This window comes from Monopterus albus, unplaced genomic scaffold (assembly GCF_001952655.1).
Source record: "Monopterus albus unplaced genomic scaffold, M_albus_1.0 scaffold128.1, whole genome shotgun sequence".
NCBI classification, from domain to species: Eukaryota; Metazoa; Chordata; class Actinopteri; order Synbranchiformes; family Synbranchidae; genus Monopterus; species Monopterus albus.
The window spans coordinates 169,645-187,041 of NW_018128008.1; the positions used below are offsets into that span (position 1 = coordinate 169,645).

The 17,397-nt window shown below is 39.4% G+C and overlaps 2 protein-coding genes across 4 annotated transcripts in view; both read left to right on the forward strand.

The window, feature by feature from the left end:
• The window catches only part of dse (dermatan sulfate epimerase), a 33,437-nt gene extending 27,420 nt beyond the window's left edge, over nucleotides 1-6,017 (forward strand). For both annotated transcript variants that reach the window (XM_020612922.1, XM_020612921.1), the window contains 3 exons: nucleotides 570-809; nucleotides 2,606-2,813; nucleotides 3,747-6,017. In XM_020612922.1, coding sequence (XP_020468578.1) covers nucleotides 570-809; nucleotides 2,606-2,813; nucleotides 3,747-5,493 — 2,195 coding nt within the window. In that variant the 3' untranslated portion in view covers nucleotides 5,494-6,017. The remainder of the gene's footprint in view (nucleotides 1-569; nucleotides 810-2,605; nucleotides 2,814-3,746) is intronic.
• Nucleotides 6,018-12,689: 6,672 nt separating this feature from the next.
• Nucleotides 12,690-14,760, forward strand: ndufaf4 (NADH:ubiquinone oxidoreductase complex assembly factor 4). Of its 2 annotated transcripts, none has more exons than XM_020612912.1 (3): nucleotides 12,690-12,890; nucleotides 13,026-13,114; nucleotides 14,436-14,760. In XM_020612912.1, exons 1-3 carry the CDS (start codon nucleotides 12,755-12,757, stop codon nucleotides 14,739-14,741), a joined length of 531 nt encoding a protein of 176 aa, XP_020468568.1. In that variant the 5' UTR covers nucleotides 12,690-12,754; the 3' UTR covers nucleotides 14,742-14,760. The 2 variants fall into 2 exon arrangements, with proteins under 2 accessions (XP_020468568.1, XP_020468567.1); XM_020612911.1 differs by having other exon boundaries at nucleotides 12,692-12,890; nucleotides 13,023-13,114.
• The last annotated feature ends 2,637 nt before the right edge of the window (nucleotides 14,761-17,397 follow it).

Sequence of the window (17,397 nt, forward strand, 5' to 3'; positions counted from 1 at the left end):
TTACCTATAGTTAATGTCAACATTTGAAAGTATTCTGTTATATCTGTTCATACTTTTCCAATACACATCATGACAATCCATTGCAAGTCATTTTTTAATTTATATACAGTAGCTCAATATGGCAAATCCCAAATTTGCTTCAGAGGGCTAAACGATCTGTACAGCATACAACACCCTGTGTCATTGGACCCTCAAATTGGATAAGGAAAATCTCCCCTAAAAAAACCTGGGAGAAATGTGCTCTTCATGCTCTCCTATATTCTTTGTCATATTCCAGACAGCCATCAAATCAATATGAATTGACATGCAAAGACTTGACACACCAGAGTATTTTAATGGAGATGTGAGATTGACTCTGTCCTGCATTCCCATGCAACAGTAACTTATCTCATAGACCTAATGTTCTCTGGAGTGGATTATGTTTCTCAACTATTTTCAGCAAAGTAAAACTAAAGAGAATTACAATCTAAAGTCTACAACAGTGGAAAACTGTTACACTAAACTTTAGTCTAATTTATGTATCAGACTGTATTTCACCTGTAATACCAGCTCAACTTTCTGTGTTCCAGGCTACCTTCAAGAGGCCTACCTATGGACCAAGCAGGTGCTGTCCATCATGGAGAAGTCTATGGTCCTTCTTCAGGATGTGACCGATGGCTCCCTGTATGAAGGTGTAGCCTATGGGACCTATACCAGCCGCTCTCTGTTTCAGTACATGTTCCTGGTACAGCGCCACTTTGCCATCAGCCACTTCGACCACCCATGGCTCCTTAAGCACTTCGCCTTCCTCTACAGGACTATTCTGCCCGGTAACTGTCATATCAATTGCTGTGGCTGACAGTAAACAGCTCAGTTGTTTACTTCTTTTTAAAGCTGCTTTATATGATACACTTTTCATCAAAGTGGTACTTAGTCTGCCAGAGGACTGTAGTCAGTGATCTGTGAACAAGTGTTTACTTAACTATGACTGGCAGACACACCCTTACTCACTAGGCAGTCCTCACTAGAATGTTCTGTGCCTAAAGTTGGATATGTTAGCTTAGGCATGAAAATGACCTTACGGTAGGTTGCCACACTGGAGAGTAGCGTGTCCTCTGAACTGATATGGGGTATGCATGTGTGGAGTTGTTATCTTCTTGGATGGCTTTCACAGTGGAGCTGAGACCTGCAGAGATCTGGAGGTTTTGTCTCAAGGTCAGGGGGAGGGCAGAAGCAGAAGAGGGGCCCCTAGGTCAGGCTTGGACATTTCACATCCCCCTGCCAACTTTTTCTGTGTTGTGGCAGAGTGACACTATTGCACTCAGAAAGCAGCTCTAATTACACCAGCCAGACGAGCCTCCAATCCAGAGCCACAATAGTAGCTTTCCATTTCCACCAGGACAGGAAGATAAGGCCAGATTATCCAAATCTTCCCCTTTAACAGCTCAGATGATTGCTGTACTCTTGCTGACTGTGTGGATTCTTGGTTGTGTGTTTGCAGAAAGTTGAGAGGAAGCAAATGGTAATCAGCTGTAACTAACTGTAAAAAGGCACCATTTTAGGAAATACAGTGTCTGCTTACTTTTGCTAAAAAAAACAAACAAACAAAAAACATTTAAAACAGCTGGTAATGACTGAAAATGAAGCAGTTAAAGGAACTGAATTTGAAGCTGAAGTTGAAGCTCTGAAAGAAAATAAAGTAGCAACTGAAAAGTCAAAATTGAAAGAAATGTCAAGCTTGTGGAAGTGTAAGTAGAGAAAGAAGTTAAAAACCAGTCAAACCAAAAGACAATGCTGTCACTTCAAAATAAAATCAAAACAGCTTTGTGGCCCGTTTTTGTTTGCACAAAAGTAAAAACTCACCTGCAGCTTCCTATGCATAGGGGACTCTGTACCATTACTCTCACAGCAGGAACTGTAGGAGACGATTCAGGGGATGGCAAGAGTCCTTGAAGATTTTCATTCAAGAAGATGCTTTGTCTTGGTGATAAACTAATGAGTGTTGTTTACAGCCTGATAATACTCTAAGATGTACAGACTAACCTCAGGACTCCTCGGTATGTGCAGTAGAAAGGGTTGTAGCTTTTTTTTGGTAAACCTAATCTGCATGCTCAGAAAAGGTGAAAGACTGAAGCAAAACAGTCCTAAGGTATTTACTGTAGAAGAGCTCACTCCGCATTTTGGCCGATGACCATCACAGACCTAAATGAAGGATTTGGTTTAGTATAGTTAGGCTAAAGCACTGTCAGGGATTAAACACAAAAGTAATATGACTTATTTCCATTGTGAAGGAGTCTGAGATGTCACTTGAAGTATAAGCACTCAAGGCAGTTGAAGAGTTTATTGGATGACGGAAGGGTCACAGCAAAAGAGACTGAGGTCCTTGTTAGAAGGGGGTGCTTTTGTAACATATTTATGACCGCAGGCCCCATATTTTGTACTGAACTCTGTGTGGTAGTGTGTAGGAGTTCACAACAAATCAAAGATTTGTTTGGTCATATTGTAATGCATTTTTGGCAGCACAAACTTCAAAATGAGTCAGTACATCGTTTTATTTGTCTCGTCTTTCCCATTACTTGCAATGTGTTTCTGCATGATGGCTACTTTGTTTTCACTGTCTCACTAGGATTTCAGCGGACTGTAGCCATTGCAGATTCCAACTACAACTGGTTCTATGGACCGGAGAGCCAGCTGGTCTTCTTGGACCGCTTTGTGTTGCGTAATGGCAGTGGAAACTGGCTGGCAGATCTGATTCATCAAAACAGGGTGATCGAAGGGCCAGGGCAAGCTGGAAAGGGCCAGCGCTGGTGTACTCTGCACACAGAGTTCATCTGGTAAGCTGCCAAACTGATTTTCATAATGTTCAATGAAACATTCGGTCACGTTCCCTCCTATAGTTTGGTTCATTTGTTCCAAACCAAGGAAAAATTGATACATTGATGCCTCTTAGTTGTGGTGCATCTGCTGTTCACAGTGACTTATTACAACCTCACCAGGAGGAGTAAACATCAAGTAATATGGCCTCAGAAGTAAAAACTTTGGAGACAGACTGCAACCACACACCACTTAATTGCATCTTATCACATCATAGATAATTATATAGCTTGCTTATACAGATTTCTTCCTTGATCACTAGATAGATTTAATAAGCCTCCAATATCCTGACAATCACATATTTTCTATTCTTTGGTCAACACTAGAGTTTTATAGACGGCTTTGCACCAGACCAAACAGGCAAACGCACCAGGGCACCTCTGAACTGAACCCAGTAAGTTAAGTGTTAAAGTTGACTTAAAGTTTCAGGATTCCTTTACTTAAACCAAGCTGCTTGTCAGATGGTTGAACTGTCTGACAGAGGTGCAACAGATCAGAAAACTCACAGTTCTGTTCAGATCATAGCTTTTGAGCCATGGATCGACTCATGTTTTGCATCAAAAATAAAACTGTTCCAGTAAAAGCTTAAAATATGCAATATTCAGTTAGCATACTTGACATTGATGTTTTATATGTCACTGTTGATGTTAGGGGTCAAAATGAAATGAACTTTCACATTTTGCCTCTCTGGTTGATGTAAAAGTTAATACTAGTCAAAAAAATGTTTACACATTCAGATGGGTCTGTTGTGAATGTTTACGAATATCATAACAAATTACCTTCTGAAATGCCTTCAAATTGATAATATTTGACAATATTTATCAGTTTGAATCATATGTGTATACTGTAAGTGCTTAATCCATCTTATGGAAGTCGTCTTATTGGTTTTGCAGGTATGACCCAGGCCTGACTCCCAAGCCCCCATCAGATTTCGGAACACCCCAGCTCCACTATTTTGAGGACTGGGGCGTGGTCACGTACGGGAGTGCTTTACCTGCAGACACCAACCACACCTTTGTCTCCTTCAAGTCAGGGAAGCTGGGAGGACGCGCCATCTTTGACATTGTTCACAAGGCTAAGTACAAAGAGTGGATCAAAGGGTGGAGGAACTTTAACGCTGGCCACGAGCACCCAGATCAGAATTCTTTCACCTTTGCACCCAATGGTGTCCCATTTATCACAGAGGCACTATACGGACCCAAGTACACTTTGTTGAACAATGGAGTGTTGTTTGGCTCAACTGTCTCAGGGAGCTGTTTTAAGCCATGGGCTGGACAGGTTACAGAAGCCTGCGACTCTAAATGGTTGAAGTACAAGGTGGGGCTGGCAGCCGATGCCCAGGGAAGAGTAGAAGTGGCTATGGAGAGACAGGGAATGGTCTTCATCCGTGGTGAGGGACGCTCCGCTTATAATCCAGAACTGAAGATCAAGAACTTTCAGAGGAACCTGCTCCTTCTCCACCCACAGCTCCTACTCCTTGTGGACCACATCCACCTAGATCCTGACAGCCCAACCAAGGCCATGAGTGCCTTCTTTCACAACATGGAGCTGTCATTCCAGAGTACAAAAGTAGATGGTATTCATGGAGCATTTGTATCACATGGTGAGGACAAGTATAAGATGTTCTGGATGGATGACACAAACTACAGTAACAAAGGCGTGATGGGCTATTGGAATTACCCTCGAGGGTACCTGTATAATGGCTCGAACTATGTGAATGTCACAATGCCACTGAGATACCCTCATACGAGGGTGGCCTACACTTTTTTTGGACCAGGGGTGGATGTACAGAGCTTCACCCTGCGTGGTGATGACCGGAGGGTAGATATTTACTTGGCCACCAAAGACCACACTTACACCATCTACCTGCTGACCGGAGAGGTCCCCACCAAGCCTCTGTTCGCCATGGTGCTGCTGGACCACAAGAAGATCGTATTTGAGAAGGCGGCGGCTGTGGTGGACAGTTCACCAGAGGAAGTAGAGGAGTACATCAGTGTGATGGAGGACAACCTCCAGCATGTCAAGCCCGTCTTCCAGCAGATGGAGAGACACATCCTCGGACAGGTTCTCAACAGTGCCAGCTTCCATAAAACTGCAGAGCGCCTCCTCCAGTTCTCCGACAAAAAGAAGACAGATGAAATCATTGAGAGGATGTTTGCTATGTCCAAGAAGCAAGCCAAGGGTAAAGGAGGGAAGAAAGTGAACCTTGGGGAGAAGCTTTCTGAGAGTCTACCTGACATTTTTGCACAGATTGAAGTGAATGAGAAGAAGGAGAGACAGAGGACTTCAAAGCATACGTATGAGGACAGCCCAGAAGAGGGAGATGCAGACTCATGGGCCTTTATGGATTATACAGACAGCCGCAAAATCAGAAAGGGCGGTTTTGTCAAGGGCCGCAGATTCAAAGAGGTTCATATGGTGGCCACAGCAGGGAGTGAGGGTCTCCCCAGCACAGCCTCTTACATAAGACTCTTCCTCCTTCTGAACACTGCCACCTTCTTTTTACTGCTGGCTGTGTTACTGACTCGCTTTCAGAGGGGTCGAAGCTTGCACACGCAGAGGTGTTTCTACACCATCCTTCTGATTGACTGCTTCATCTTATTTTACCTATACTCATCGTGCTCTCGCATACAGTGCTAACATCATAAGAAGGTGAGGGGTCATCCAGCTACACATAGGGGACCTGTTGTTCATGGTGAGCTAAATGCACCCCACACCTTAGTCTGAGCCAGAACTTACAACGCAAGATTAGAGTCACTGTTACAGAAAATTTAATTTCTAGAAAAAGGTGAAATATTTTGAGAAAAAAAGTGGTAATTTTAGAAGAATAAAGTAAGTTTACAGGGCAAAGCTCTATTATTGAGTTATTTGAACAATAAAGTTTATTGTTACAAGATGCATATTTAAGAACTTGTTTGTAAATAGTCAGTCTATAGGGAGGGATAAATACCTCCTGCTCGCCACCTCAGACAGAACTGATGAAGCCTCTTGGATGACAGGTGAATCGTCTTCTACCAAAAATTATTCTAAGTTTTTTTTCAGCATTATAATAGATTTTAGCATTTGTGAAAGTTTCCTTCATAAAATCAGTTTTATGCCTGCAATATGAAGACTTTTATTACTGGAATATTTAGAAACCCCCCCTCCCCCCAAAAAAACATTGAGTTTATGCTCCTAATATTGTTTTAATATAATATTAATTTTAATTTTGTAGTATATTAGATATTCATAATGTATTATGAATATTATTTTCATATTATCAATGTTCTGGTAATATTGATGTTTTCTCAATGTTATATTGTTTTAATTGTGATTCTTAAAATTACACTTTTCTTATAATTATGTGCCTTCTGTTCTCATTATGTACATTTTATATTGATAATATTATGATTTTTTTCTAGTCAGCTCAAATCTGTTTTGTTTATTTAGACCTAAATCACAAATATACCTAAGGCTAGTAGTCTAAACCACACAACAGTACAACAGAGTTTTATTCTCATAAAATATCTTGACTTTTTTCTAGATCTTACATCTTCTTCCCCAAAATATCATGACATTATTCTTGAAATCATCATCTTTTTTTCTCACAGTGACCTATTAGATCAACCTAATGGGTGTTCAGGAAAAACAGCTGATTCCAAATAGGAATTGATGAATTGCTGAGATGAAGCCAAACCACCTCTGATGTAATAAGCTTCTATGGAGCTTTAGAGCTGAGTCTTTGTGAAGTTTGTCCTTTGTAGAGTTCAGAGGTCCTGCTTTTTATTAAAGAGCTTAAGGCTAGCCACAACAATGTAGTCATCACAGCTGTACTTGAAATTTATCCTGTCTACATAGTTCATAGAAATACATTTAAATGTGTATATGTGAAAGCAAGATATATTTTTATGGACTCTTTTTGACCATTTGTAAATAAAAGTACTACATGCATAGGTGTGCATTCATTGTGTGTTGTATCAGTGAACATGTGACGTCAGAAATACAGGTAAATATATAGAGATAATGGTGGCCCAGAGAGCACTGCAACTTTTGCTCAAAGAAATGAAGATCGACGCCACTTACACATACATTGCATTTACTAGTTAGCTTACGAACTAGCTTAGCTACATCTCCGTTTGTAAGATAAACTTTTTTTCTCAAAATATTTGTAAGATAACCCATACATAACTCTACCTTCGTAGTCGTGGATGTATGAAGAAGCATATAGCTTAAACCCTTATCCAGCTTGCTGCCCGGTGTTTTAGACGTGGAACTGCATATTCGGTGGACATCCGTGATCTTCATATTTGGTAGTTCTTGGAGACATCTTGAGTAGAACAGTGCCATATTTCATACTAGTCGCAAACCGGAAACGGATGATTCTGTTTTGCAGTATACGGAAGTAAGTTGCGCATAACCCCTATTATCACGGGAGAGGAAGTGCATCGATGCGGTTCTCGCAGACCAATCATCAACAAGGTCCGTGCGCAGTGGGCGTGGACGAAATGGTTCCAGAATGAGCAGGCAACATGTTCCAAAATATTTCTTTTTGTTGTATACATGTAGTGAATGTTTTTTAAAAATTTCTTATGCTTTATGTTTTTCCGGATGCAACCTGTGTGTTGTATTTTTCATTTCTGTTTTCCTAAAGGATAATTGACATATATCTGTATTTATCTTTTTGCCATCAAATTTTACTAACAGAACAAAACTAATAATGTGCTCTTCTGTCTCACTTTCTGAGTTGTCGCTATGAGATCCAAGCCCATTGTTTGGACATAAAGTTTCATTTTTAAGGCTCAGAAATGTTCCTAAACATTTGGGCACTGTAGTTAGTATTTTCAGTGGCAAATTAACCTGTTGCTCTAGTGAGTAGGACCGGATGTCCCACATACACTGTCCTTTTTGCAGCAGGACAATGTATGTGGGACTGAGTCAAAATATACTGCAGTGTGTGTTTATGGTAATGAAAGAACTTGTCACCCAGTGCAACAGTGTGATGTGTTTGTAATAGTTTTTAGACAACAGAGGAGCTCTATGTCACAGTTGTATCTGGCTTTGTTAGTTTGGGTCTGCATTTGATGACTGTAAGAAAAGAAAACTACAATATCACTGGCTATATCTTTTGAATTGGGGTGTTGAGTTGGCCACCATAGTATAACGTTTAAAGATATACTACAGTAAGCTAAAATGGTTATTAAGCACAGTTCAGGAGTCATGTAATAGTTAGTCCATTTACTAGTGGAATCAATGTCCCATTAAAAAGAGCACATAATCTGTAGTGGACTGTGATTTTCTTAAGTCATTCCTTAAGAGTGTTGAATTTCTGAATAGCAGAAGGTTTCATTTATCTACTGACAATGCTGATACACATCTGCTGGAAATCTCAGTTAAGTCAGTAGTCTAGACAATCAACTGCACCTCACCCTTCTCGCCTCACATGCATCAACATGCCTCGGAGCTGCTAAATCTACAGGCTCCACACAGTAAAGAACACTGGATGGGAATTATAAACACCAATCAAAATCACCCTCGTGCAAAGAGCCACTCCGAGCTTGGTACTGTATTTTCATCATCAACAAAATAAAATCATTTTCACAGTATATCTGTTGTGATGTTTATTATTTTTATTATTATTTGGATGTGGAACAAAACTGTCAACCTCTGATCTGTGTTATTCATCAGCACCTTCATTGAGGGGAACCCAGCTGAGCTCTGATGTAGGGTGACAAAGAATCTTTGACTGAGACTTTGTGACTTTTTACTCCATCTTATCCTGTCATTCCTGTCCTCACAAAAATTCTGTGGGCTGTTTTCTTATGACCAAGCAGATAATCAATCCCAGATGTCCTCCATGCTTCCCTTATATAAAAAGTGACCTCTGTTGTCTGGCCTGGTCTTAACATGTGGGGCTGGAAATGAAATAAATGGAAATCTCATTGTGACAAATCGTTGGAGGTCTTGTTTATATTTGAAACCTGCAAAGATTATATTAACCTCAGAATGAAACCTGTTTTTAAAAAAAGCTTCTTTGAATGTGTTTGAATATGAAATACTGCCACCTGCTGGCCATGCAACTCATCTTGTTTTACAGTGTTGACTATAGAAATGCTCAATCCAGTTTATTATTACACTGAGAACTGTTGAATTATCAATCTATCTACTGTTTCTATCTATCTATATATGGTACATATATGTATATACTATATGTGTGTGTGTTTGGGGCAAGGTGCATCTGTTTACACAGCTTATGTCCATTTTTAATATTACCATTTTTACAGTTTACCACAATCTAGTCAATTTAAAGAAATCCAGAAGACATTGAAACACCATTGGAATTTCCTTGTGATCAGAAGCATTTCTCAAGTTATGTTCCTTGAATTTCCTACTCAGAGTAAAATGGTTTAGGTATCACTGGAGGATAGAAATGTCAAAATAATCAGATTTTTCATAATTGGCAAAGTAGTTCATACACAACCATCCCGTATCATAAGATTAATATGTCAGGGATTTAAGAGTTGTGGAAAGTAGGCTACATTTACTCAAATTACAGTAAGCACAATTTTAAGGTAAGTCAAGTCAAGTCAAGAATCTTTATTGTCATTATGCATAGCACAACAAAATTTCTTCCGGCAGCTCTCGGCTTAAAAGACACATTATTTACATAAATAACACAAAAAAATTGTATAAGTCAATATAAAAATATGAAGAGATAAAAATGAAAATGTATTAGACCTGTATATCTCCATAGGTCCCACATCCTCCATATGTAACCCCTCTCACTGGAGTTACTTGTATAGTAGCATTCCAATAGTTCCCTGTTCTCTCTTGTCCATGAATGTCTTGTTCCAGTAGTCCACTTCTCATCAAGTTTTCCCTGGTTCTTAAACACCTGACAGATCTTGTTGACCCGGGTGATGTCCAAGCTGGTGTGACTCTTATTTTTCACAGAGCCACACAGAGGCTCTAATCCTGGCAGCACAGGAACAAGATCAATAAAGGCAGGGGTCTACCATACCAGGCAAGACCCCGGGTGCATAGCAGTGGTGGACAGCTAAGATACTGCACAAGACCCCCTCTCTCTGTCTCACTCTAAAAGCCACCCCACCCCTCAGCAATGGGTTGCCTAAGGTCGTGTGCATTTTGAGAGTGTTGATTGCACATTTCAGAGTCAGTCATGCACCTCAGTTGTAGACTGACAGTTTTCCCCAAATCTCTATCTACTGCACTACGAAGGCACGATGTATCACCAAATAACTGATAAGCAACACATGTTGTGAAAACAATTCCAGGCACCCTCCTCCTGATGGTTGTCAAAGAAAACGGTGTACTTTAATTCCAAAGACCCCTGAATATTAAACACGTTTGCTTTGTTTACACTTTTTGCATACATACAGTAATTCCATATGCTTCATAGTTTTGATGGCTTCAGTATTATTCTGCAATGTAGAAAACAACAGAAACAAAGAATAAGCATTGAGTGAGAAGGCGTATCCAGACTTTGCACTGGTCCTATATGTGTTGTAACTGGCTAACTGGCTTTATTTTTTTCCCCACTGTGTGGTGCTGTAGCATCTTTTATTGCAGCCATATGCTAAAATTATTTTAGCTTAGTTTTTCACACCTGCATTTAGGGATCCTCTGCCATTCCTCCTTGCAGATCCTCTCCAGTTCTGTCAGGTTGGATGGTAAACGTTGGTGGACAGCCATTTTCAGGTCTCTCCAGAGATGCTCAATTGGGTTTAAGTCAGGGCTCTGGCTGGATGTAGAGTTCCACAGTCAAATGAAGTCCTTATCTGTGAGTCTTTGTGTTTTCCCTGACAGTGTTTCCCAGTTTAGCTGCAATGAAGGGATAGTATCACAATGCAGGAATTTCACACTATAAAGACATATTTGGAATGTACCTCTAAATGGCCAGTGTGAACTGGATGAATGATTATAGCTAGAAAAAACTATCAATGTTTATGTGAAATGTGTGATTACTGTATGAAGCAGTAAACAACACATTCCCAGAAGTAACTGCTGATGCCTATAGCCTAAAACTGCAGTCTTGCCAGTACTGGATGATATTCTTTTTGTCACCTTGATGAGAAACTAGAAAAAGCATAATTTTTTCTCACTGACCCTTAACTTAGATTGTCCCATGAGGTCAAACATAAGATTTACATGCACACATAGCAGAGAGTATGTGTAAAAAGGAAGGACTTTGACACACTGTTAACTGTCTCCACAGTATTTTTAGATAGAGGACAGCAAAACTAAGATTGCAATATAAACATTTTCTGTCATACTTCTAAGGAAGCAAAGAAGTGACTCAGTATTTGTCACATTTCATCACATTATCTTATATTTTGGATTTGATAAACTAGACAGGAACAGGATGGCCTGTGAATGGTGCCTGCAGGTTCATAGACATCTCTCCCCCGCACTGTTTTGAAGTAATGAACAGTGTCTCCTTGTGGTGAAAAACATACATGAATCCCTGTAGAAAAATTTAAATAAATAGCTTTTATGAAAGATATACCCTACCGTATATTAATCTTTAAAGAATGATCTAATAAACAATGCAATATTTATTTTTATTTATTTGAGAAAGCCTCAGTAATATATCTACTTGTATCTTGTCACTCTAAGGGAAAAATATAAATACTAACCAATAAATTTAGAATATAAAAGAGTTTACAGTATATATTTAGATGTATTCATAGATATGACCCTGCAAACTTTAACATAAATTAATAGTCTATATATTTTGACAAATGCACATTCTGAGCATATATGACACATTCTTTTTGTAATGACCAAATACCAGTAGCTGTTGCCAACCTGTTCATAATGGCCTATCAGATAAGTGCTACATTTACAAAATGACATTTGCAAAGTAATATCCTATATTATTAAACGATTTAACATACAGTACCTACTTCATTCATCACTTCCAAGATGGTGTAATCTATCTGAAATCTTAAGCTTTTCAGTTTTATGCAGTTGTAGCCTCTTTTGTTTAGCCTGCATTTTGATTTTCACTGTGGTTGTAGCAAAAAGAGTGTGCTTAATGTTTACAGACTGTTTGTAATAATGTTTTTGAAATGGTCAAATTGCCATAGCAGTGATTATAATTGTAAAAACAATTAATTACTTCTTCTCCTTTCGGCTGTTCCCGTTAGGGGTCGCCACAGCGAATCATCTGTTTCCACCTAACTCTATCCTCGGCATCCTCTACTCTCACCCCAATTAACTTCATGTCCTCTTTTAGCACATCCATATATCTCCTCTTTGGCCTTCCTCTTGACCACTTGCCTGGCAGCTCCATCTCCACCATCCTTCTACCAATATAACCACTATCCCTCCTCTGCACATGTCCAAACCATCTCAATCTGGCCTCTCTGACCTTGTTCCCAAAACAGCAACCTGAGCTGTCCCTCACTGCTACAGTCTCTAACCCATACAGCATAGCTGGTCTCACTACTGTCTTGTACACCTTTCCTTTGATTCTTGCTGACACTCTTCTGTCACACAACACTCCTGACACCTTTCTCCACCCACTCCAACCTGCCTGCACTCGCCTCTTCACCTCTTTCCCACACTCCCCATCACACTAGACTGTTTACCCCAAATACTTAAACTCCTGCACCTTCTTGACCTGAGCCCCCCTGCATCCGCAAACCTCACTGTTCCACTTCCATCCCTCCCAGGTGCAGGCTGTTCGTTATATATATATATATGAAGTGCACAATATATATATGCACAAATACAGTAGAACCGTATTTACAAATCAAGCATTATTCAAAGCCCAAGCCAACCACATGGTGTCACTGCTACTTTCTGTTTTCGCCTTTTTTATAATGATGTGAACCTTCTAGCTCACCGTAGGCGGTTTGAACGAACTTTATTAATAGCGGTCTTCAGTCACTAGTTAAACATGGGGGCACGGTTTGCGCGAATGGTCAGAAATTTCAACCTAGAAAACCGAGTACACCAAGAAATCTCCAGGGAAAAGCCAAGCGCAGCACCCCGACACGCGGGCAGCCTTCCGCCGTCCTCCGGTAGCTGTGAAGGTGAGTGTCTGGAACCTTCCCTAACATGTGTGACTGTGACCTCGGGGGTAATGCAAGGTGGATTGCTAACACTCAGACGTAAGTTACTAATTAAGTTTCTCATAAAACCTCATGAACATTTGTGTGGTTTAGCAGCGGATTCAATCAACCAGAAGAACGACCCTCTGCTGAAGCTGCTCAGGTCTGTGTATGTGGAGTCGAAGGATACAGCACCAGCAGCAGAGGTCAGGCAAGCATGGGCGCTGAACGCGTCCTTTGGTGGTGGGCTGGGGTTGTGCCTTATTGAGTACACTCGGGGTTAACGTTAATCGAATATCAAGGCTATTTATATATTAAGCTGTATTGACATTTGCACATGATAATATTTACGGCCATTTAAGTAATTTAGTGTCTTGACTTTCCTTCCTCAGAGTGCGCATGGTGAAAGAAGGAGGTCGTAAGCTTTTACTTTGCACCCAGCCAGCTGGGTGCAAAGTAAAAAAAAAAAAAGTCAAGAAGACACCTGATCAAAACAGCCTACACTATGGTGACACAAAAACATCAATGTAGGAAAGACGAGCTACAATATCAGCAATGTGTTCGCATATACATTTCCAGATCACTTGTATGCTTTAAATCAAAACGGCTGCTTGTAATAACTTCTGATTGTTAGAAAACATTGGAGTTTGCATCTTAAAACGGTGATTTGAAATGTCTGTAACAATAATGTAACAGTTTAGTATTCTTGGGTGTTTACAGTCCATACCACAAAGATGCCAGGGCAATGTCATCGGTAAACAGCGGTCTACAATGTTATTTCGAGCCATTTTTGGCCACTTGGGAACAGAACTCACCACTATGTTAAAAATTGTATACATCTGGTGCTTTTGCTGCCAGATGCACTGCTAACCTAGTTACTAACTTTGTATGTGTGCTGGGCAGGTGTGGGGTTTATTTGAGCTTGGGGAAAACTGATTATCAGCTGAAAAACCAGGTTGATGTCATTGGTGACAGTGGGGAAAAATGTAAAGTTGAGGGCCAGAACCAAAGCAGTGAGCTAAAATGAGCTGAAATGCTCCATGAAGCTGAGGGGAACAGTTGGGTGACAGTTTTCTCTGGATTCCTCACCACACACATCCCCCTTTTTTCATTTTACATAGTCACTTGACTTCACACACTGCCCAGCCACTTTTAATAGTAACACCTCTACAATTGTATGCACTTCAATGCAACATTTCCACCTTAACATCTATGTTTATGAAGCTCAGAATGTTTCAGTTTTTGGTGAAATTGTGATTACTGTATAAATTCAATTATGTTTATTATTGAGGTCATTGTTAAAGGTGGTGTTGTACTGGACTACATTATATTCAGAGGTGTTACTAATATTCTGAGATTCTAATGTATGTAGATGGGGAGGACAAAGATATAGAGACACCTCTGAATATAGGTTTTTTTTTTTAAAGATAGTCACAGGAAATGCTCTTCAGTAAAGTTCCTATTTAACAGAACAATGGCATTTTTAAGTGTCCTAGACTAATTTTCTTATCCTTGATCCTCCCACAGGCATCAAAGGAAGTGAAAGTGGATAAACAAGTGGAGCGCCGACCGCTCAGGTTCAGTTTAAAAGGAGACTTCTATGGCCTTATGGACCTCACAGATGTTCCTAAAGGCAAATTGACCATCACTGAGGCTCTGAAGGCCCTCGGTAGCCACCAACAGCAGCCTCAGACATGGACTGCAGAAAAGATTGCTCAGGAATATTCTCTAGAATTGAAAGACACAAAGTCTCTTCTAGAGTTTTTTATCCCCTTCCAGGTTCACATCATACCACCCAAGAATGAAAATGCCAAGCAGATAAAGGCTTCTTAGAACTGGATTGTTGGTGAAAGGTAGAAAACAAATTACGAGACTTATTTGTATACATAAACGTATTGGCATTGGTGAAGTGACCTGAATGGAACTGATAAGTTTTTCAAGCTTGGAGTTTGGACACCATGGGGCTTACTTGATATGTAGATGGAATTATGGGAGATTTCTAAGGTTGAGATATTAATAATTGTGAACAAACAAAGCAAATGAAAATAAAGTGAATAAATGTGTACAAATGAAAACCCAACAAAGTGTCTTAGTAAGGTGTTGGGCCACCATGTGCCACCAGAACAGCATTGGTGCACCTTGGCTTTGATTCTTCAAGTCTCTGAACTCTACTGAAGTTATGAACGCCATTCTTCGATATTCACTTACTTGGTGTTTTGATGATGGTGGTTAAGATGCTAAGTCTACATTCAGACTGAGTGGGGTAAAACGCATCTCTCTGTGTTTCAACACAAGGGGCTGCATTACCACTGGTTAGTGATGGGTGATCGATGCTTAGTTGAAGCTTTGACACAGTATTCACAAAAATGGTTCATTACTGGAGGCTTCAATGACACAGTGCTCGAGTAGGACATCTAGTGGTCAATAAAGTGCAATCAAGATGTGTCATTGGTTCATGGATTGTTTGGGATTTTATTCACCATACATTTTCCTGTTCCACTACACTACATGGTTGTATGGTTTCAAGCTGACACAGTAAAATATAAAATAGATATGAGCTCATGTTGAAGACCATGTTTCTTATTTGGCATGTCTGATTGTAACCCTATATACTCCTCACTTATACTTTGTGTTATGAAACATTTAAATGGTGTTGCTACATTAATGAGATGTGCTCTACAAATTCAGAGAGATGTCATTTTTACATGGGACTGGTGCAAATACAGAATATATTATGGGCTTTGGCAACGTATGTTTTGGGGTTCATTGGTAAAGAGGGTGTGCTTGTGTAACTTATCTAGATATGTATAGCTAGATAGGTAATCTATTCTCTCTTTATATATCTATATATGTTATATTTTATCTATATTTACCGTTATTTAGGACCATCTCTGTAACTATATCTAGTGTTATCTAACTATGTAACTAATTTATCTATTTCTCTATGTAACTTACTATCTAGCTATCTATTGATCTATCTACAGTGATTCTCCACTAAATACACAATCTGCTATAACACTACTAACTCTCAAAAGCAACTAACAGCAACAAACAAACCTGCTCTGCAAAGAAAAATTCAAATGAATGCCACTAAATAGGGCCTGTCCCTGAACACACACACGACAAACCGAACCAATCAGCTGACGTTTTATGTTGATTAACACATTATCCTTTGCTCCACTTGGCGTTCTAAGAGCACATTTCTAATAGATATGCTGCACCGGGTTTTTGATAGAGAAAAGTAAATGGGGTCTATAGTAATCAAAGAGTCATTGCTTTTCTACTTTAGATTCCATTAATCTAAAGAGCCATAACATATTACAGTGGTTTATAAATAGTGGCCTTTGGGTAAAATCCACCCACCTAGCAAACATTATTTGACCACCTGATGCAGGTGTGCACCTTCATAGTTTACATCAAAGGTTTTTACATAATTTGCCATAATTTTGATGTAAAAAATAATGTATATACATGGCTTGTGTAAATTCCAATATGACCTTGTAACGTCTGTTACTGCCACTGTATGAAGAGAGCATGCAATCTGCAGCTGTTGTGCCCACTATGACATGGAAAAAGGCCTGTTACTTGTTAAGTATAAACAGTATCAGCCAATATTACAATTGAGATATTAATCACTGTATGTTGAACAGATATGAACCATTTTCAGGCTTATGTGAAACAAAAACCTTATATTCTGCATTAAATGAACTTAAAAAGGAAGTGATGTGTCTAAACAGCAATACATTTATGGATAAGAATATTTTTTTAAAACCTACACCAATTTGCTGCATACACACACCTTTTGAAATAAAATATTTTTTATATTATATTGTATGTGTTGCTTTTGAGTCAACCAAGAGCCCCACATATGAATGTTTATGCACTCCTACCAGTGTTATCAGTCTTGCTATAGTAAAAAACAGTAACACTAAGCTTACTTTTACGGTAAGCTCAATTTGTTCCACTGACTACACGTCCCAACACGTGCCCAAAATAGCACTTCCTCCAACTCAGCCACGCCCACTTTGACTTATTTGCCTAGTCTGTTATTGGACAACGCTGGAAATGGGGCGTATCAAATAAAACGTCCATCTGCGTCAAACAAGCCAGAGAGTGCGCCAATGCTGCGGTTTCAAAATAAAGCAAATATTTTATATAAGTAGTATCAAGTGGAGTGTAGTATGAAATTTAAAATTGAATTATTACGTTTTAAAATTAAAAAATATATAAACTGTATCTAAGTTATAGATATATTTTAAAATAATCCCGTTGAATCAGAATCAGAATCGGCTTTACTGGCCAGGTGTGTTGGACACACGAAGAATTTGACTCTGGTACAGCGGCTTTAAATGTGTACATGAGTGTCGACAAGTAAGGCAATGTGCATTAGCAAGAGAGATAAAAGATTTGAGTAAAGAACTTGTAAATAGAGACCTGTACGCACACACACACACACACGCACACACACACACACACATATATATATATA